Below are 23419 nucleotides of genomic sequence, written 5' to 3'. Positions count from 1 at the left end.
AAATATATACAATTGGTATAAAACCTATACCCATGGCTTCACTTGTCATAAGTTAAAGACAAATTAAAACTACACTGAGATTCCATTTATCGCCTATCAAAATGAGAGAAATTCAAAAGCCTGCAGTATACTCTGCATTTTTAACTTTTAATTTTGAAATAATTGTAAACTCCCAGTAAGTTGCACATATATCCATGTACCCTTCACGCAGGTTCCTCCAACTTCTCATGAATGATGACATCTTACGTAGCTATAGTAACAGTATCCAAACCAGGAAATTGACAGTGGCACGTTGCTGTTAACTAGGCTACAGGCCTTATACAGCTCTTACTGTTTGTTTTACCTGCATCCGTTTGTTTATGTCTGTGGGTGTACATAGTTCTATAAAATTTTATTCTATGTATAGATTAATATAATCACAATTAAGATACAAGACTGTTCAAGACATACCTCTTTGTCATCGTGCTCATCCCTCAGCCTATCCCATCCATTTCTCTTGACAACCATCAACCTGTTCTCCATCTCTATAATTTTGTGATTTCTAGAATGTGTATAAGTGAAATCGTATAGTATGTAACATTTTAAGATTGACTTTTTTCGCTGAATATAATATCCTTGAAGTTTATTTAGTTTGTTGCATGTAAATCATTCTATGTATCTATTCAACCATTCACCCTTTGAAAGACACTTGAGTTGTTTCTAGTATTTTCTTATCACTAATAAAGCTCCCGTGGACATTTGTGTAAAGGTTTTTGTGTGATTTGTGTAAGTTTTCATTTCTCTTTACCAAATGCCCAAGAGTGTGATTGATGAGTTTTATAAGTGTACATTTAATTTTGTCAGAAACTGCTCAATTATTTTACAGAGGGGCTGTCCTGTTTTACATTCCCTCCAGTAATGTATGATAGGTAGTAGATTTCCCATCAGAATCCATGGAAGATGAAGGAAGTGGTACAACATCTGTAAAATAGTGAAATAAAAAAACTGTTAAATCTAGCTTCCATTTCTAATGAAAATATCCTTCAGGAATGAAGTGGAAGTAAAGACATTCTTTTTAAAAGGGGAAAAGTAAGAGAAAATTTTCACTAGCAGATCTACTCTTAAAGAATAGCCAAAGAAAGTTTTCTAAAAAAAAATTATAGCAAAAGAAGGCTTGGAATTTCAGAAAGTGGAGAACAATGGAATGGGTAAAAATCAAAACGTATATAATATATTATCCTTCTCATGAGTTTTATAAATTATATTTGGTTGAGGCAAAAATTGTAATCTGATATGATCAACATAGGTATGAGAAGTATTTATATTTTAAAAAATCGGGAAGTAAGTTAAACTTTGTAAAAATTAAAAAATTCTGTGCGTCAGATTGCACCATCAAGAAAGTTTAAAGACAACCCACTAAAGGGGAGAAAATATTTGGAAATCATATTTTTGATAAGGGACTGCTATCCAAAATATAGAAAGAACTCCTATAACTGAATAATAAACAGATAAGTAAGCTAATATTAAATTGAGCAAACAATTCGAATAGACATTTTTCTGAAAAAGATATACCAATGGCAGTAAGCAGAAATGAGAACCCTCATGTACTGCTGGTGGGAATGTAAAATTGTGCAGCTGCTTTGGAAAAGAGTTACCATTATGACTTAAAAGTTTATCTCCTAGGTGTATACCCAAGAGAAATGAAAATATATATCCATGTAAAAACTTGTGTATGAATGTGCATAGCAGCAATATTCATAACAGCCAAAAAATAGGAGCAACTCAAATATACATCAACTGATCAATGGATGGATGAATAAAATGTGATATATACATACAATGTAATAATATTTATCAATAAAAAGAAATGTAGTGCTGATTCATGATACAATATGGATGAACCTTGAAAATATTATGCATAGCGAAAGAACACATATTTTGTGATTCTGTTTATACAGAATGTCCAGAATAGGCAAATCTATAGAAAGAAAAAATAGATTATTGATTGCCTAGGGCTGAGAGTTTGGAGAGAATGGAGAAATGAGGGATGACTATTAATGGTTATGGGGTTTCTTTTGGGTGATGAAAATCTTCTAAATTTGATTGTGATGATGGTTGCACAACTCTGTGAATTTACCATATATCCTAAAGCAAACCCTTTGTATGTTTATAACAGAGTTGGCTTAACACTCTTTCCAGGAGACTACTCCTTTAAGACTTCTTTTCTTTTTCTTGTTTTTCTCACGTAACATTTTTGAAAGTCAAAAGGAACAATGAAAAAGAAAGATGAAAAAAATAATTTATAATGCATATTTTCCAATTGTAGTAAAAAATATATATAACATAAAATTTGCCATTTAGTCATTTTTAAGATTACCATTCAGTGGCATTAAATACATTCACAGTGTTGTGCCATCATCACTATTATCCATGTCTAGGACTCTTTCATTATCTGTACCCATTAAACGATAACTCCTCATCCCCCTGTCCCACAGTCAATGGTGACCACCACTCTAATTTCTGTCGCCATAAGATTGCCCATAATTAAAAAGACACACAATACAAAGTGGTGGAAAAGATGTGGAGAAATTGGAAATATAAAATAACATAGCTACTTTGGAAAATAGTTTGTCAGTTTCATAAAAAGTTCAGCATACATTTACCATATGATTGAGCAAATCCACTTCTAGGTATCTCTCCAAGAGAAATAAAAACATGTTCACAAAAAAGATGTGTATGCAGATATTTGCAACGGCTTTATGCATAGTAGCAATCAACTGGAAGTAATCCAAATTGCCAAGAATTGGTAGGTGAATTCACATGTTGTGGTACCTCCATACAATGGAATATAACTCAGCGATATAAAGAAATGAATGATATCTGAAACAACTTGGTTGAACTAAAAAAATTATGTTACTGAAAGAAAATAGAAGATAAATTGCATGATTTACTTGTATGAAAAAATTTAAAAATATTTAGAAAAGGTAAAAGAGGTAAAATAGTCATAAGGGGTTGCCTGGGGCTTGGGCTTGGAGATCTACTGTAAAGTCATCGTGAAGAAATTGATGGGGTAATGGAAGTACTCTACATCTAGAATATGGTAATGGTTACACAACTGTATAAATTCACAAAGCCTTATCTACTTACATATTTAAAATGGGTTATTTGTATGTAAAATTTACTGATGATTTGAGCATGAATCTCAGCTGTGCTGAAGTGAAGAGATAAGTGGATCCTCTCCCTAGAAAATAAGTACTTTACTGGACAGAATTTTCAAAAATAACTCTTTGGGGACTCTGGAAATTGACCCAAATCTAAGAACGAAATGATAAGCATTTATTCATGAAAAGATGCTAGAATTTGATGACAGTAATAGGAGACAATGGCTTTCTTGCCTGAAGCTGCTCTTAATCATATCTGTCTGGAGCTGGTGAGTGTGATAATTTTATCAGAGCAGAGTGGGCCATGTGAACAAGCAATTTCCAGTCTAGAGAGGGGATTTACTGGATTTGGAGTAGAAGGTTAAAGCCCAAGTCCAAGAGTGTTTTCACTGAATGTAGGGAACATGGTAGGTGATGAATAGGGATGATGTGCACCCCTGGTAGCCTGAGGTTGCGGTTCAGTTTGGGGCCAGTTTGAAGAACAGAGAGGAAGAATAGATGAAATATAAACAGAGCCTCAGAGACCTTTGGGACAACATCAGAATACTAACATATGTGTAATTGGAATCTCAGAGAGGTGAGAAAGGGGCAGAAAAATATTTGAAGAAATAAAATATATAAATATGCATCTTTCTCTTCTTTTACTTTCTTTAAAAGGTAGAAGATTGTTTTAGGGAATATAGCATGTTTCTCAGTTGGTAACACCTACGACAACAGTAGCACAAAGGAAGTGAGGAGGAAATGCAGCTATATAGGAGCAAGGAGCTGTAATTTATTGCAATTAAGTCTGCAGTTAACCTGTAATCTTGTAACCTATACAGCACCTTATAACCTACACATCAACCACAAAGAAATTACTCTAAAAAAATTAAAAGAGGAATTAAAATAGTAACATTTAAAATAATGGTTTAACACAAAAGAAGAGAATCAGAGGAACAGTGAATACCTGAGATATAAAAATAAATAGCAAAATGGCAGACCTAAGTCCAATTATGTGCATAATTATATTAGCTATAAATGGAATCAAATCAAAAGACAGTGATTGTCAGATCAGAATCACTTTAGATTCGAAGACCTAATTTGTTGAAGTAAGAAGATGGAAGAAATGTACCATGCAAAGGATAACCATAATAGAATTAGAATAGCTATGTTAATATCAGACTTTCAGTCAAGAAATATTGTCAGAGAAAAGGAGGGACATTTCATAATGGTAAGGTCAATGTAATAGGTGTAGATAAAACAATTCTTAATGTATAAACACATAACAATATAGCCCAAGAAACATTAAGCAAAATCTGACAGATTGAAAGGAGAAATTATAGCTAACATTTGCAGCTTGATATTTAAATACTGTGCTCTCAGTGATTGATAGAAAAACTAGACAGAGAATTTGTAAGGATACAGAGCTGATTAACACTATCAACCAGCTTGACCTAGCACTCCCCCCAAAACCTGCAGAATTCATTCTTTTCAAGAACATCTGTAATGTTCTCCAAGATAGACCATATAGATTGGCCATAAAACAAATCTAAATAACTTTAAAATGATTAAAATCATGCAATGTTAGCAATGGAAATCAATAACAGAATGAAATTATGGAAATCTCCAAATATTTGGAAATAAAACAACACATTTGTAAATAACTCATGGGTCAGAGAAAGAATCTCAGAAAATTAGAAAATATTTTGAATGGAATGAAAATAAAAATAGAACATATAATTTGTGAAGTACAGTTATAGTATTGCATTGAGGGAAATTTATAGCTTTAAATGCTTATAGTAGGGAAGAAAAGTGGTCTCAAATTAGTAATAGCTTTGCCCCTAAGAGATTAGAAAAAGAAGAGCAAATTATAACCAAAACAAGACAAATAAAGTAAATAAGAAAAATATGAACGGAATTCGACAAAATTGCAAACAGTGAAATATTGGGAAAAATCCTAAGTTGGTTTTTTTCCGAATGTACATCATATTTTGAATTCTGTGTACAACAGATTGGTTTTTTGAAAAGATTAACAAAATTGATAAATCTGATGATATAGCAAATAGGATTGTTTTCTTAATTTCCTTTTTGGATTGGTCATTGTTAGTGTATAGAAACAAAACTGATTTTTGAGTATTGACTTTGTACCCTGCAACTTTGATGAATTCATTTATTAGTTCTAACAGTTTTTGTGTGTGTGGAATCTTTAGGGTCTTCTATAAGATCATGTTATCTGTGAATGTAGGGAATTTTGGTTCTTTTCCAATTTCTATGCCTTTTATTCTTTTGTGTGTGTGTAGATGCTTTGCCTAGACCTTCTAGTGCTATGTTGATAGTAGTGCTGAGAGTGGGCATCCTTGCCTTCTTACTGATCCTAGAGACAAGCTTTCAGTCTTTCCCCATTGCATTTTATGTTAGCTTTGGACTTTGTGTATATGACTTAGTGGTTGAGTTTTGTCAAATGCTTTTTCTGCGTTGATTTATCATGTGGTTTTTGTCCTTCAGTTTGTTAATGTGTGTACTACGTTAATTGATCTTTGTATGTTGAACCATCCTTACGTTCCAAGTATAAATCTCACTTGTTCATGGTATATGACCTTTTAAGGTGCTGTTGAATTTGGTTTCCTCCTATTCTGTTTTGGATTTTTGTATCAATATTTATCAGGAATAATGATCTATAGTTTTATTTTTGTCTTTTTCTGGTTTTGGTATCAGGGCAATGAAGGCCTCATAAAATGAATTTGGAAAGGTTCCCTTTTCTTTGGTTATTTGGAGAATTTTGAGGGTTGGTGTTAATTCCTTAAATATTTGGTAAAATTCTCCAGAAAAGCCATCTGGTCCTTGGGTTTTCTTAGTTGCAAAGTTTTTGATTACTGCTTTAATATCCTCATTAGTTATAGGGCTGTTCAGATTTTTTATTTCTGAATGATTCAGTCTTGGTAGGTTATATGTTTCTTGGAACTCATCCGTTTCTTCTGGGTTTTCAAATTTTTTGGTGTGTAATTGTTCATAAAAGTATCTTATAATTCTTTTTATTTTTGTGATATTGATTATGATATCTCCTCTTTCATTTCTAATTTTAGCTATTTGAGTTCTCTCTTTTTTTGTTAGTCTAATTAAGGATTTGTCAATTTTGTTGTCTTTTAATAAAATGAACTTTTAGGAGTAAATTTAGCCAAGGAGGTGAAAGACTTATACACTGAAAACTATAAAACATTGCTAAAGGAAGTCAAAGAAGGTACAGATAAAGGGAAAGATGTCTCATGCTGGGTTTTTTTCTTTGAGGGGGAAGATTAGCTCTGAACTAACATTTGCTGCCAATCTTCCTCTTTTTTTTTTTTTTTCCTACTGAGGAAGATTGGTCCTGAGCTAACATCCATGCCCATCTTACTCTGTGTTATATATGGGACGCCTGCCACAGCATGGCTTGATAAGCAGTATGTAGGTCCACACCCAGTATCTGAGCCCGCAAACCCTGGATCACTGAGGTGGAACTTGCCAACTTAACCACCGCGCCACTGGACAGGTCCCTCTCATGCCGTATTTTAAGACTTAATGTTGTTAAAATAGCCATATCACTCAAAGTGATGTATGTATTAAATGCAATCCCTATCAAAATCCCAATGGCATTTTTTGCAGAAATAGAAAACAGAAAAACCATCCTAAAATTCCTATGGAATCTGAAGGAACCCTGAAAAGCCAAAACAATCTTGAAAAAGCACATGGTTGGAACCCTTACACTTCCTGATTTGAAAACATACTACAAAGCAATGGTACTTAAGATGATGGGCATAAATATGTAGATCAATGGAACAGAATAGAGAGTACAGGAATAAACCCATGCATATAAGTCTGAAAGATTTTCGACAAGTGTGCCAAAACTATGCAATGGGGTAAGGACAGTCTCTTCAACAAATAGCATTTTGGGAAAACTGGACAGCCACATGCTGAAGGATGAAACTGACCCCTACCTTTCTCCATATATAAAAATTAACTCAAATGTATTATAGACCTAACCATAAGACCTAAAACTATTAAACTCCTAGAAGAAAAACTTCAGGACATTGGATTGGGCAATGATTTCTTGGATATAATGCCAAAAGAACAGGGAACAAAATAAAAAATAGAGTAGTAGAGCTGCATCAAACTTAAAAACTTCTGCACATTGAAGGAAACCATCAGCAGAGTAAAAAGGCAACCGATAGAGTGGGAGAAAATAATTGTAAATAATATATCTGATAATGAGTTAATATATACTATATATAAGGAACTTCTACAACTCAACAACAACGAAATAACCCAATTAACAAATGGGCGTAGGACTTGAATAGACATTTCTCCAAAGAAGTTATAGAGATGGCCAATAAGCATATAAAAAGATGCCTAGTATTGCTGATCATTAGGGAATTGCAAATCAAAACCACAATGAGATACCACCTCCCACCTATCAGGATGACCACTATCAAAAGAACAAAAAATAATAAGTGTTGTTGATGATGTAGAGAAGTGGGAACCCTTGTGGTCTGTTTAGTGGGAATGTAAAATGATGCAGCCATTATGGAAACCAGTATGAAAGTTGCTCAAAAAATTAAAAATAGGATTGCCATATGATCTAACAATTCCACTTCTAGGTTTATATGCAAAAGATTTCAAAGCAGAATCTTGAAGAGATATTTACATATCCATGTTCATTGCAGCATTATTGACAACAGCCTGGAGGGGAAGCAATCCAAATGTCCATCACTAGATGAATGGATAAAGAAAAATGTGTTATATACATACAATGTAATAATATTATATAGACTTAAAAAATGAGGAAATCTTGTCACATGTTACAACATGGATGAACCTTGAAGACATTGTGCTGAGGGAAATAAGTCAGTCAGAAAATGACAAATACTGTATTCTTCCACTTATTTTCACTATCTAAGTAGTCAAAATCATAGAAACAGTAGAAGGGGCTGGGGGTAAGGGAGAGGAAGAATGAATGTTTAGTGGGTGTAGAGTTTCAATGTTGAAGATGAAAAAGTTCTAGAAATCTGTTACACATCAATGTGAATATACTTAACGTTACTGAACTGAGCAAGTAAATATGGTTGAGATGGTAATAAAAAATAGATCTACACAGAAGAAAATCGCTAAATCTATAACTTGACTGAATTACAGTTCTTGCCAGAGCAATAAGGCAAGAAAATTAAAGCATTAAGATAGGAAAGGATGACAAATCAGACGTTTCTGTATAATGAATTGTTGTAATGATTGTAGTACTATATAAAATCATTGAATTGTAAACATAAAATAGGTGACTTTTATGGTATGTAAATTATACCTCTGTAAAGCTTTTCACACTAAAAGAAAGATTCACATTGCCCATGTAGAACTACTTCCTGGGTTACTTCAGATTAAATTCGTTATCTCTGAATATCATGATCCAATATTGATATAGTAGGTTTGGAACATTATGTGTGTAAAACTTTTTGGTTTCTTGAGTTAATTACTTGCTTTGTAAAATAAATACGTGTTAATTTAAAACTTTTTTTCCCCGAAGAATCATTGAACAGTACACTCACAGTGCGAAAATTGTATGGAATGTAAACTGTATTTCAATATGCTTATAAGAAAATGAAGGGGAATAAGTTAGAGATACAAAACTATCTGTTCTAATGTATTTCTGCTTTTATGACTTGGTAATATTTTCAAATAAGTGATGTGTCCATCTAAAAACTAGAAGTTAAAGACCACAACTTTTGTACTGTAAATAAAAATTTTATGAGTAATTCCTCTAATATATGGCTGTTTATTTGTATTTAACTTATGTTGTTTTCTCCTGTTCTATTCCAATCATGGGCAAGAATTTTCCAGCAGGCCATAACACAATAAGAACTGTATGTTCTTGTCCTTGGATAAAGTTCTACAAAGCTGATTTTATGTTAGTTTTCCCTCCTGAATCTATGCTTCAAGAAATTATCATCTCTGTCATCTACAGTCAAGTCAACCAACTCTTTTTAGAGTTTGTATGAATGATCTGCTGGGGGCATGTATATGTCGTTTCCTCATTCCTAACGTGGCATTCTCACCTTGTACTGACGAGAGTTATCTTCCAATAGAGTGGAAGCATGTTATTTATCAGGAATATTGTGGTGTAGCTGTGTGTATCTTCACGCTCAGTAATTGGTGAGTCAAGATTAACTTCTGTTTGCCCTCTTTCTTTTTGTAAAGGTGCTTCTGAGCGAGGATTCTGACAGTGATGGTATCGTGGCCCACTTCCCTGCTCATGAAAAACCAGTGTGTTGTATGGCTTTTAATACAAGTGGTACGTCCTTTTTGTTTTTCTTTTTGCCGTTTATATAATGGGTTTTCCAACTGATCTTTTTGGAAATGGATAATAAGAAATATGGAATCTGACCCTTTTAATATGTGTTAGTGTATATCACAAAAGTAGTCTTCAGTAAGTGGTTGTTGAATGAATGAATTTATAATACAAATCCAGAAACCCTCTAAATATTAGTTTTACTCTCAAAAAAGTGGTGATTGAATAGCAGCAGTAGGTAAACAGTGCTGTTGAGTTGCATTAATTTCTGTATTGTAATTGAGCCAAGAATTTCAGTATTCTAAACTGCATATTAATGTAAGGGAATGCCATTTTGTTTGTAACTTCATTTCTTTTTAACTTTGTAACATTTCATAAATTAGTTTACTTGTATTTTTCTCCTTTTTTTGTGGCGGTTTTTGTTTTTCTGGTTGTTTTTAAGACATTTAACAAAGAGAGATGTTATAACAATGTGGAATGCCCTATTACTTTTCATTTTTTCTCTAAACTTTTTATTATGAAAAGTTTCAAACATAAAAATAGATTTAAAAGATAGGAGGCCAGCCCCGTGTCTGAGTGGTTAAGTTTGCGTACTCTGCTTTGGTGGCCCAGGGTTTCACTGGTTTGGATCCTGGGCGTGGACATGGCGCTGCTCATCAAGCCATGCTGAGGTGACATCCCACGTAGCACAGCCAGAAGGACCTACAGCTAGAATATACAACTATGTGCTAGGGGCTTCAGGGAGAAGAAGACAAAGAAAATCAAAAGATTGAAACATTTGAATGTGAGTTCCATATGTGATGACATTTCACCCACTACAGATTAACCATGCATTTCCTAAGAATAAGGACCTTTACCTACATAACCAAATAGTACATTGTGGTTCATAAAATGAACACATTATATTATCTAACATCCAAGCCATAATTTAAAATTTCCCAATCGTCTCAAAAATGTGTTCTGACTGCTCCAAAGCAAGATGTAATTAAAATTTCCTTGTTACATTTTGCTATGTCTCTTTAGTTCCTTTTAATCCAGTTTATTACTTCCAACTTTTCTTTTTTGCAGTGTCCAGACCAGGTATCTTATCCAAATTTTGCATTTATCATATCTTATCCAAATTTTGCAGTTATCGTATTTTTCATCATGATAATGTTTTTCTTTATTCCCTAAAGCAGTTTTGAATACATTCACATAAGGATTTTTTTCTTTTTTAAAGATAGACTCCTGAGCTATCGTCTGTTGCAAATCTTCCCTTTTTGTTCTTTTTTTTTTCCCTTTCTCTTCTTCTTCCCCAAAGCCCCCAGTACATAGCTGTATATTCTAGTTGTAGGTCCTTCTAGTTGTGGCGTGTGGGATGCCGCCTCAGCATGGCCTGATGAGTGGTGCCAGGTCCGCACCCAGGGTCCGAACTGGTGAAAGCCTGGGCCACTGAAGTGCAATGCAAGAACTTAACCACTGGGTCACAGGGCCTGGCTTGGATTCTTTTTTTTGACTTCATAGGTATTACTGTCTACATCATTTCATCCCAGCAGGAGACATATCGTATCAGGTGGTCTTACAATTTATGATACTGTGTTTGATCACCTGGATAAATTAGTGATCCATCAAATGCCTACATATTGGAACTAGATTTTTCTTGTGGAGATTTGCAAGTAATCTGAAGAGTGTTATTTTGGCCTCATTTCTGAAACTTTTTTTTTTTTCTTTTTCTCACCAAATCCCCCCAGTACATAGTTGTATATTTTAGTTGTGGGTCCTTCTAGTTGTGGCATGTGGGATGCTGCCTCAGCATGGCCTGATGAGCGGTACCATGTCTACACCCAGGATCCGAACTGCAGAAACCCTGGGCCTGCGAAGTGGAGCATGGGAACTTAACCACTTGGCCACAGGGCCGGCCCCTGAAACACATTTTCACTTAATAGTTTTGTTATGCTGATGGTTACATAATGATGGTTTTTCTAATTCTATGTTGTCTGCATTGATTAACTGCTTTTTTTCTATAAAAACAGTTTTCTCTCATCAGCCAGGACTGAGCCACCGTTCTTCTATATATAGAAGGCAGGATAAATGCTTAATTCTCTCTCTCTAATTACCAATTTTCGTAATTAGGAATTGATTTAATACTTCCAGTAGTCGACTTCCACTCCAATGGAGTTCTTTTAAAAATACTTTGTTTCTAAATAAAAGATAAAATTGCTCTTTTGCTTTTAGAGTTGAAATAGTCTTCATAAACTTACAGTCTTTTCAGATCTAATCCCTTTGGTTGATGGGTCTGAAGAGACGGCCATTTTTATCTTATTCTTCAGAAATGATCCTATTAGTTAAAACTGATGGAAAGACCCATCTTTTTTCCATCTTTTCAAATAAAGAATGATGGTAAGAGGATAATATAGAGTATACTTTGAATAATCTTCCTTCTAATATCTTAATTAGTCATTTTTTGATAGAGAGGAAGGTTTGTGTAGCAGCTGTTGATCAGTAGGATTGATTTAATTAATGAAGACGAAGATTTATTGAAATGCTTTCATGTTGTGGGAATTAAGTTAAATTTGAGGAAACAGTCTGGCAGTTATGTCAGTTGCAGCACTTCACTTGGGGTAACCAGTATGACTCACTTTGATAATCCGTCTGTTATGTCAGATTTCCTTTGTATGAATGTATATTTCATATTGCCCTAGTTCTAGAGTGCTTCAGACCTTGGAAGCTGTGTCTTTTCCTGTCTGTGGCTTTCCATTGTCGTAAGAACATATTGTATAACTTGAAGAATGGTGCGTTTTTTTCTGCCACTGTCTAGCAGTTAGTTCTAGAGAACCGTCGTCGTCTCTGGTTTCATAATTTTCATTTACATTGGCCATTTGATTTCTTTTTAAACTCCCAAATTTATGTTTTTATATTTATATTTATACCTACTTTTTTGTGTTCCTAGAGCACTAGTTGTATAACTCGATGCAGTAATCATTTCTTTAAATATTTGTTTCCCTAGCTAACCTCTGAGTTCCGGTTTACATTAGAGTTCACTCTTGGTGCTGTCCATTCTGTGGGTTTTGACAGATATATAATGACATATATCTACCATTATAGTTCTATACAGAGCAGTTTTACTGTCCTAAAAATCCCTTTCGCTCTGCCTGTTCATTCCTTCCTCTCTCACCTCCTGACAATCACTGGTCTTTTTACTGTTTTCATACTCTCAGTTTTTGCAGAGTGTCATATAGTTGGAATCTTAGGGAATGTGGCCATTTCAGATTGGCTTCTTTCACTTATTAATCAGCATTTAAGGCTCCTCCATGTCTTTTCATGCTTTGATTGCTCATTTCTTTTTAACGCTGAATAATAGTCCATCATATGGACATACCATAGTTTATTTCCTATCTGTATGTCTTCTTTGCTTAGGTGTCTGTTCAGATCTATTCTCCATTTTTTTTTCTTTTGTACATTTTTTAATTGGTTTGTTCATTTTTTTTATTGTTGAGTTTTAAGAGTTCTTTGTATATTTTGGACAACAGCCCTGTATCAGATATGTGTTTTGTAAATATTTTCTCCCCATTTGTGGCTGGTCTTCTCATTCTCTTGAATGTGTTTCTAAATTCAGATCAGAAATATTTAATTTTAATGAAGCCCAACTTACCAATTATTTATTTCATGGATCATTCCTTTGGTGTGTATGTAACATTTTAATACATATAATACATATAAATTGACATTTCTTCTACTGTCGTATTTTTTTTTTGAGGAAGATTAGTCCTGAGCTAACATCTGCTGATAATCCTCCTCTTTTTTGCTGAGGAAGACTGGCCCTGAGCTAACATCTCTGCCCATCTTCCTCTACTTTATGTGTGGGACACCTACCACAGCATGGTTTGACAAGCTTGCATAGGTCTGCACCCGGGATCCAAACTGGCGAAACCTGGGCCGCCAAAGCAGAACATGTGAACTTAACTACCGTGCCACTGGGCTGGCTCCCTTCTACTGTCGTATTCTTAATTCAAAATCACATTGAATCTTTTAATTTCTTGGAGGGAAGATCATTTTATAACTATTTTATGAGTTTTAGAGTCTGTTGCATTTCTTCTTGAATCTAAGACAAGACTTCTTAACCTGGGTGCAAGATCTGAGAGGTCCATGGATAGAATTTAGAGAGTATGTCAATTTTTAAAATCCTAGTATTTTATTTTGTCTTTCAAAAAATATTATTCTGCAAAACAGGTTCCTTGGCTTCACTATATTGTGAAAAAGATTCATGGCATAAAAATGTTTTAAGAGCCTGTTATCAAAAAGGTTGATACTTGGAATGATTTCACTTGTTTCAACTAAACACATTGGAAGTTTGCTTTCTCACTGGTGACTCCATTCACATTGACTAATTCAGTCTTTGTGATTCAGTTAAGAAAAGATACACCCTACTCATGTTGTGTGATAGGGACTTAAAACCAGGAAGGAAATGGGGCCTGCCCAGTAGCACAGCATGCTGTTCAGTTCTCATGTTTCACTTTGGTGGCCTGGAGTTCGCTCGTTCAGATCCCAGGTTTGAACCTATGCACCCCTTGGCAAGCCATGAAGTGGTGGGTGTCCCACATAAAGTAGAGGAGGATGGGTATGGTCATTAGGTCAGGGCCGGTCTTCCTCAGTAAAAGGAGGAGGATTGACAGTGGATGTTAGCTCAGGGCTAATCTTCCTCTACAAACAAACAAACAAACAAGGAAGGAAGGAAAATCCTTTGTGGAGTAAGGACAGAGGGCTAGGAGGTGAATAGTAGTCTTTGACTATTGAGGAAAGTTGTTCAAAAGGAAGTCAGTTCTAAACTGGAACCTGATAGATGATTGGCTAGGAGGTAATGATTTAGCGCCTGGTGTATAAATCAATGTTAGTTGAATGAATGAGGCAAGGAAAATACGGCACCTTTGACATAGACTGTGAAGCAGAGTCTATGCTGTGGACTCGTCAGTTTACTGTGTGGCAGATATATTTCTCAATGTGTTATCTTTTCTGCAGCATTTTATAAACGCTTTGTACCCGGTTAAATATTTGAATTAAATGAGGGGTTCATAACTCAGCAACCATTCACAAAACTGGTTTGCAGAATCTTTTACAGAAGCTGATAGACAGATTTCGTGCAATTGCTTACATTTCATCTTAGTTATTTCCTCTTCAGCTCTGAGTATTTTTGCTTTTCAGAATATGACTGTTATTGCTGGAATATGAGCAAGTGTATATATAAAATATTCAGTTCTCAATGATTTGAAAGTCTTTCTTTTTTTTTTTAGCTGGTTAGCAGCTGAACAGCTTCACAGAGAAAGGCATTGGGCTCAGCTGTGGCTGCTAGCTATTATTCAGCTCCTGTCATTAGGTGACATTTTATTTTGCTTGTCTAGTTTCTGTTTCGTATTTCTTGTTTTACTCTAACTCTTGGATTGAGACATACATATATATATGGAATTTTTGAGGTAAGAGGCTGCATTGCCATTTGTAAATGCATGGATACCGTAATAGTTTTTCTTTTTAATTATCTATGTTATATTATAAAAAAATATTTTGGGGAGATCAAATGATGTATTTTCTATCAATCTTTGTTTATGGCCTCTATAAATTTACTTATGTTGTAAAATGTAGCAGGTTTTTGCTCTCTGGCTGACTTATTTTGTCAGCTTCTAAACTTTTATTAATTGGTATTTTATACAATGATATGTAATTTAAGTCAGCCTTAGATAGTGCTTATGATTTTTAAATTTAAATTGGCCTTCTTCAAAATATAACTTGTAGATCCTCCAATAACACCCTCCAGTTTTTCTTGACATGTATCCATACATATTTCTCAATTTATTTATATCAGTAAGTTTTAACTATTTTAACTCTCTGATAATTCTCTTTTTGGTATGTAGTGTGGCCAGCAATAACAATAGTGCTTGTTGGAATGTTATTTACAAGTTTAGGAAAGTTCATTTAAAAAAATTAGCAAAACAAAACATACAGAAAAAGTTGATCATGTTTTTTGTTGTTAAACCTGAGTTTTCTCTAACCTGTTTACCTTTACATATCACTGATATACTCAAGAACATAAATAAATTTCTCAGTCTTTTCTTTTAAAAGAGATGTTTTTAGACAACGGAGTTATTAAAATGTCCTGGACATCAAAATTCAAGAATAAACCAGACCTGTTGTTTACCTCCTGAGAAATTTTAGAAACATTGTAAAATGTACATGATGGAATAACACTGCAAAGTGAATGAAGGCGAAAATGTCAGTTGTTTGACTGGGTGGTGTGCAGTCGATCTTGTGTGGGACATATTCTCAAAAGAAACGGATGCCATTAAATAGAATTGGGAAACTTCTAGTTCAGCAGCTGCATTCAGTTTGTTTTTGAATTTCTCCTTGCCATTCTAGTTTATTAGCTGTGACTCTGAGTCCCGAATTAAAACAAATTATTTTAATGGCAACATTTATGATTTAGTTAGAAGTGCCAGAGAGGTCTCCATGCTTAGATCTGGGCTGAGTCAGTATGGGTGGTGTAAGTTTGCTGCTTTCAATTGTTTAGACACACAATGAGTAACGTTTTCAAGGAAACTTTTTTTTAAATTAATAAACTGTATTTTTTTAGACCAGTTTTAGGTTCACAGCAAAATTGAGTGGAAAGTGCAGAGCACTCTCATATACTCCCCCCAACACACACACACACACACACACACACACAATCTCCCACACTGTGGACATTTCACACCATGCTGGTGGTTTTTGTTACAGTCAATGAACCTATGTAGACACATAATTATCAACCAAAGTTCAGAGTTTACATTAGGGTTCACTCTTGGTGTTATGCATTCTATGGGTTTTGACAAATTAATATTGACTTGTCTCTGCCATTGTAGTATCATAACAGAATAGTTTCACTGCCCTAAATGTTTTTCATCAAATTTTTGCCTTTTAGTCAGTATTTCTTTAAACATTCTTCTGCCTCTTTTTCCCTCTTCTCTCTTTCCAGGACTCTCCCCCCCCCCCCCGCCATTATTTGTAGATTCATCTCCTTGATAGTATCCCACAGGTCTCAGAGGCTCTATTCATTTTTCTTCATTCTTTTTATCGAAAGCTGGATTATCTCAGTTGATTTCTTCTGCCAGTTCAAATCTTCTATTTGACCCCCTCTAGTGAAATTTTCATTTCAGTTACTATACTTTTTACCTCCAGAATTTGTTTGTTTCCTTTTTATAATGTTATCTCTTTATTGACATCCTCTACTTGGTTAGAGACATTGTTCTCATACTTTCCTTTAATCCTCTAGACTTGGTTTCTCTGCATCCTTGCCAGCATTTGGTATTCTCACCATTTTTAATTTAAAAAATTTTTAAATTAAATGAAATTAAATTTCAAATTAAATCTTGATCTTGGACCTCTAACATCTGTGTCTGTGAGAAAATAAATATCTATTGCTTAAGCCACCAAAGCCCATGGTATTTTGTTAAGGCAGCCCAAGCTGACCAATACATGTCCACAGGTTATCGTCTAAACCTAGTGTCTTAGAGAACATCTTACATGCTCAAATGACCAACAAAGACGCTTTTGGGGTCAAATTTGTAAAAGCCCAAGAGGCTGTTATAATTTTTAAATTAAAAAAATTTTTTTAAGTGAGGAAGATTCACCTGAGCTAACATCCATTGCCAGTCTTCCTCTTTCTTTTTTTTTGCTTGAGGAAGATTAGCTGTGAGCTAACATCTGTGCCAATCTTCCTCTGTTTTTTATATGTGGGATGCCTCCACAGCATGGCTGATGAGTGGAGTAGGTCTGCACCCAGGATCCAAACCCGTGAACCCAGGCTGCCGAAGTGGAGCACACGAAACTTTAACCAGTTGACCGTGGGGCTGGCCCCCATATTTTATTTTATATATACTAGTTATAGGTCCTCTTTAAGATATGCGACTTGGAAATCTTTTTTCCCAGTGAGAAGTTTATCTTTTTAACAGGTTCTTTTGTAGAGCAAAATTTTCATTTTTTGTCAAATCCAATTTGTTCTTCCTTTATCAGTTGTGTTTTTCTGTTCATGCCTATCAAATGCTTCCTAGTCTGGGGCCTGAAGCTTTTTCCTATGTAATTTTCTAAGAGTGTTCTAGTTTTGCATTTTATATTTAAATCTATGATCCATTTTGTGTTAGTTTTTGTATAACATCAGTTTTAGGTCATGGCTGTTTTTTTTTGGCCTGTGGATATCCAATTGCTACTTCATTTTTTCAAAATGCTATCCTTCTTCCTTTGAATTCCTTTTGTACTTTTCTCAGTAAAGTAACATAGTTTTTTGGGATGTTTCCTGGAGCTTGATGAAGATGACTTCTTTAAGCTTCTTTCTGTGTGGGAATACCTGTATTTTGCCCATAATTTTGAAGAATACTTCAACTAGATGTGATTGTTTAGTTTGACAGTTATTTTTTCTTTCAGCAAATGTCAGCTATCTTTCTTTGTTCACAGCTTTTGGCATTATTAATCTCGATCCTCTTGATTAAGTTGGGCACACATTTGCATTTTAGGGGGTCAGTGTTCTCATCTGTGGTGTCAGTTCAGATGGAGCCATTGCGAGTTTCTCCAAGGTTGCTGTGACCTTCCTATCTTCTTCCTGCTGTTCTGCTTGAGATGAGAGCCCATACTTTTATTTAGGTTTTTTTGTATTGAACTTTCAAGTAGACTTTTTAAAAACTTTGATTTTGTTGTTTATTGGTTTATTTTTGTTACAGGGCAAGAACAACAGCCTCTTGGGCTTTTACAAATTTGACCCCAAAAGCGTCTTTGTTGGTCATTTGAGCATGTAAGATGTTCTCTAGGACACTAGGTTTAGACGATAACCTGTGGACATGTATTGGTCAGCTTGGGCTGCCTTAACAAAATACCATGGGCTTTGGTGGCTTAAGCAATAGATATTTATTTTCTCACAGACACAGATGTTAGAGGTCCAAGATCAAGATTCTAGCTGATTTGGATTCTAGTGAAGTCTTTCTTCATGGCTAGCAAAAATGGCTACCTTCTCGATGTATCCTCACATGTGTGTGTGAAAGAGAGAAAGAAGAGAGAGAGAGAGAGAGCGAGCTCTGTGGTCTTTTTTCTAATAAAGACACTAACCCTATCAGATCAGAGCCCCACGCTTATGACCTCATTTAAACCCCATCTCCAAATATAGCCACACTGGGTTTTTAGAGTTTCCACATGGGAATTTAGGGGTTACACATTAAATCCATAACAACACATATGAGAATCATTCAGTTACTCTTAGTTTTTAAAAAATCTTATTTGATCACAGCCCAATTCTAGGTTATTCTGTTTAACTATGTATGTTGTATCATACTTAATCCATGTGTTTTTTCCATTTTAAGATACTCAAATATTTTGTAAGGAATGTTAAATGTTAATGATACTTCCATCTTTCTATAGCTTCCTTCTTGCTCTGAGTATATTGTCCAAAAGTATTACAACTTAGCACAGGTTTACTGCTTCGAACTGAACTGCATTTTCCCTCCAACATCTAGCCGTAGTAGATATTTTTCAGCTGCTTAAACATGTTAACATCATTTTCCTTCTACCTGGAATCCTCTTTTACTGGCCAACTCTTATTTATCTCTTGAGTTCCATCTTGGATATCATTTTGGGAAGACTTAGCTGACCCTGTATAAAGTGTCTTGTCCGCTCCTCTTCATTGGGCAAGTACTTAGTCAGCTTGGATCACTCCCGGTACTTCAGTTTCCTCATCAATAAAATGAGCGCTAATGATGGTATTTAAAACGATGCCTAAAACATAGTGAGACCTCCATAAATATTAGCTGTTGTTGTTTTCATTATTATTAACTTCCCTCATTCTAGCTTTTAATTTATTTATACCCATCAAGAGAATCCCTTCAACCTGTTTTCTGCTAGAGGTAAGCTTTTATTTTGTCCACAGGTGTTAGCCTGGTAATTTTCACATAGTTGATAGTGAATAAGTATATGTTGAATAATTACATTAATTCATTTTTTTCCCTATCATTATAATCATGGAAAAACTATGTCAGGGCAGGGATAAGGCATTAATTCAATGTAATTAGTCTCTTGTTGGATAAAACCAACTTATTTCTAATTTGTGGTTTGAATAAGAATTGTGTCCCTCCCTGAATCACGAGAGTGATCTGTGATGGGAAATTATATTATATTAAGACACATGGCACATATAATTAAGACTGAAATATGTAATAGATATTTATTAAAAATATCTTGTGGAAACTACGTCATATTTGTGTAACTAAGTACGCTAGATTGGCATTATTAATTTAATTGGAAATTAGAAACATAAGGAAGAAATTCTCAATTCTCTGCAATAAACCTGACATTTCTAAAACAGATCTGTTGTCTTTAATTTGGTAAATAATTGACCTGCTTTCCAAAGGCGCTATTTCTGCCAGCTGAGTAGCTGAGAGCTGTGAAGTGCAACACATCTACATTTTAAATAATTACCCTTTCCTGGCAGAGAAATTACTTTTCCATCCATTAATAAGAGGAAAATGGATGTTGAGTCTCTAGTAAAATAGGTTAAACATGTATCCCTTTGGATGCTTGACTGCTTCTTTAACCGACTTGAAATTTTTCTGGTTAGTTAAATGCTGTATATTGAAAGGCGATGGTGGCTTTGGGTTAATAATTAAAAAAGTTTAAGTTGGATATTTTAAATTTTTTTACAGTTTTTCCCATTGATCACAGCAAGTCATCAGAAAAATACCTTGTCTTGATTTTTGTGAACATTGTAATGCCTCACAGATTTGCAGCCTTATGTGGCTTCAGATTTTTCAGCTCATCTGACGGTTTCTGATTTATCACTGCCAGTCACTTATACTATATCACTAACAATGCAAAGGCAGCTTGAAGAGTTTATTGCCTTTTTTTTTTCCTAATAAGGGGATGTTTCCATTATAGGTTTGTAGTTACTCTCCTGTTTTGTCACCTTGTAAAATGATGTGTTTTACTCATGTAATGGATTACCCCATGAAGAATTTGTTCTCTTTGCCCTCTTTATTGTGGCACTAAATTTGGATGAGAGTCAGAGGGAAATCTGCAGGTTTGACTTACTGTATAGTAGGCACCATGCCCAGGTCCCAGAATACTTTTAGGGTCCCATCTAAACGTTTAATTCCTTTTAAAAGCAAAAAATAAATAAACTTTTAAGTTAATAGATTTCTTTAATATACATTAAAACCAACAACTGTAGTCTTAAAATATAATTTTATTTATTTTTTTGCTGAGGAAGATTCACCCTGAGCTAACATCTATGCCAATCTCCCTCTGTTTTGTCTGTGAGTTGCTGCCACAGCATGGCTGTGGATAAGTGGTGTAGGTCTGTGCTTGGGATCCGAACCCTGGGCTGCCAAAGTGGAGTGCACTGAACTTAACCACCATGCCATGGGGCTGACCCCTAAAATATAATTTTAAATATTTTTTCATGGAGGAGGGGGCCTATGAAGGCAAAAATGTTCACAGCCTTTGAAAGTCCTAATGGAACCCTGGAACCTGGGTGTTTATCAGTACGGTGGAACCCTGCTCCTTCCCCCCATCACTGCCACAGCACTCCTAGTTAATTGACCAGAGGTGCTCAGTTAATACTGAAAGAACTAGTGAAAGATGTGAATGTATATATTGATACATATATATATATGTATGCATAGTATGTAAAGGTATGAAGTAAACAAATGCCTGTAAACTGTGGCTATCTGTAACAGATATAACTACAACATATAAATCCGGTATTAAATTTCAAAGAAGATAAAGAAAGATATCTATAACCAAGTCCATACGTGCGAAGTATGAATTAAAGTTGAATTAAACTTTGTTTATCAGGACAGCCTTCCTGGGTGTTAAACAGTGAAGTACTTGAGTATTAGCTGTCCGTTTCCCTTTCCTCTCCTCTAGAATGCTCTGGCTCTTCTCCAGCTTCAGGAGTGTTTTACTGTCTTCATTCAGATTGGTCTCTACTCTTGTCATGCATTAAATATTTTGAACATTACTCTGAAAAATATTGAAGTATTTCTATGAAATACTATTACAAATATCCAAGTACTTCTCAAGCATACATATATTTCAAAGGACATATATTACATTCAATAGGGTGGGTACTTATGATGGGAAAGAATGGGAATGGGAAATGGGTGCAGAAATGAAGGATGAAAAGAAAAATGTAAAAACAGTAGTCTATGTTAGTATTCACAATTAATGAATATAATCTTAACAAAGTCTATAAAGTACCAACAGTATAGAAGAAAATAAAATTATTCAATTGAAAATGAATTAGGGGCCGGCCCAGTGGCACAGTGGTTAAGTTCGCACATTCCGATTCAGCAGCCTGGGGTTTGCCGGTTTGGATCCCGGGTGCAGACATGGCACCACTTGGCATGCCATGCTGTGGTAGGTGCTCCACATATAAAGTAGAGGAAGATGGGCACGGATGTTAGCTCAGGGCCAGTCTTCCTCAGCAAAAAAAAGGGGGAGGATTGGCAGCAGATGTTAGCTCAGGGCTAATCTTCCTCAAAAAAAAAAAAAATTAATCTTTTGGTTTTCTCTTTGTTTCTTTGATTGTTTCATGGAAAGTTTTTGATGGTTTTTGTTGTTTTTATTGGTCTCTTTTTTTGAAATCCTAGTTTTTGATGGGCTAAGAAGCTGTTTATTTATCTATATAAATATAGTTTGGTTGTACAAAGAATGCCTCCTTGCTCAGTAATCTTTGTTGTAAGTCAGCAATTTTTCTTATATACTCTTTGTGAAACATAGTTAAAGAGTCATCCTTTGAAACAGTTCAAATAGGTAATCAAACCTAATTTCCAGAGACGTGGTAATTTGCTAACATTTGCTACATTTGCAAATATACACAAAATAAAAGTACTAAGTGATGAACAACTTTCTCTCCCATGGAATCATTATTTGTTACATAGTTTCTCATCTCCTCTGCTAGAACCCTGATTGAAGTGTGTTATATTTCCAAATATGCACTGTGGACTACATGATTCATGGTGCTTTGACCACCCATTTGGCCAAGCTGAACATCTGAGACTCATTGACCTCTTTCTTAACCCCTCATGTATCTGTATTGCTTATACATTGCTCTCTGACTGCTGTGTTTTTAGGTTTTATTGTGGGGTTTTTCTCTCGTGGGGATAGGGTTTTAACTTTCTAACTGCTCTGTTTAGCATCTTGTCTTTTCCCTCTCTCCATTCGCTCTATATAAAATCAGCAATTTTATCTTGTTTCCTCACTCTTGTTTTTGTTTACCTTCATTTTTATTGAACTGGAGTTTACACAATGTACATTGTGCAAATCTTAAGTGTATAGCTCAGTGAATTTTTATATATATACACACTTGTATAAGCCCTACCCAGAAAATTTTAAAGTTTTATTTCACAGCTCTCTGAAGTCCATTGAATGGCTGTGCCTTTGGAAATTTCTAAATTTCCAAATTTACCTTTGAAATTATATTTTATAGTCCTAATACATAAGATATCTGTTCTAAGCAGACTGATCTGTATCATATCCTCTTCTTTATTTCTCTTTCCTGTCTTCTGCTGTTGATGATATTTCACTTTCTTGTCCCTTCTCTCTGTCTACCAAATTCCTATTAACTTCAATTCAAAATGTATTTTATTACAAACTTTTAGTAATGATTGTGACATTGATTTAGTACTAGTTATGTGTGTGTATATCTGTATATACAATTTTTCTTTGAGGATAGTAGCATTGTGTTGGTACATAATATTAGATAACACAAACTAAAACTTCTTTTTTTCCTTCTCCCCAAAGCCTCCCATCCCAGTACATAGTTGTATATTCCAGCTGTAGGTCCTTCTGGTTGTGTTATAGCTAACACTTTTATCGTTAGACTTTTTTTTTTTTTTTGCAGGGAAAGAATCACCCTAAGCTAACATCTGTTGCCCATCTTCCTTATTTTTTTCTTTTTCCTTTTTCCCTCTCCAAAACCCCAGTGCATGGCTGTATATCCTAGCTG

The 23419-nt window shown here is 34.7% G+C and overlaps 1 protein-coding gene across 22 annotated transcripts in view; it reads left to right on the top strand.

The window, feature by feature from the left end:
• Window positions 1–23419, top strand: part of BCAS3 (BCAS3 microtubule associated cell migration factor) — a 569320-nt gene that overhangs the window by 178261 nt on the left and 367640 nt on the right. For all 22 annotated transcript variants that reach the window (XM_070562375.1, XM_070562376.1, XM_070562371.1 and 19 more), the window contains one exon: window positions 9339–9432. In XM_070562375.1, the coding sequence (XP_070418476.1) occupies window positions 9339–9432 (94 nt within the window). The remainder of the gene's footprint in view (window positions 1–9338; window positions 9433–23419) is intronic.

Source organism: Equus przewalskii, chromosome 10 (genome assembly GCF_037783145.1).
Source record: "Equus przewalskii isolate Varuska chromosome 10, EquPr2, whole genome shotgun sequence".
Taxonomy (NCBI): Eukaryota; Metazoa; Chordata; class Mammalia; order Perissodactyla; family Equidae; genus Equus; species Equus przewalskii.
The sequence above is the reverse complement of the archived record's forward strand: the minus strand, read 5'-3'. Positions and strand labels throughout refer to the sequence as shown.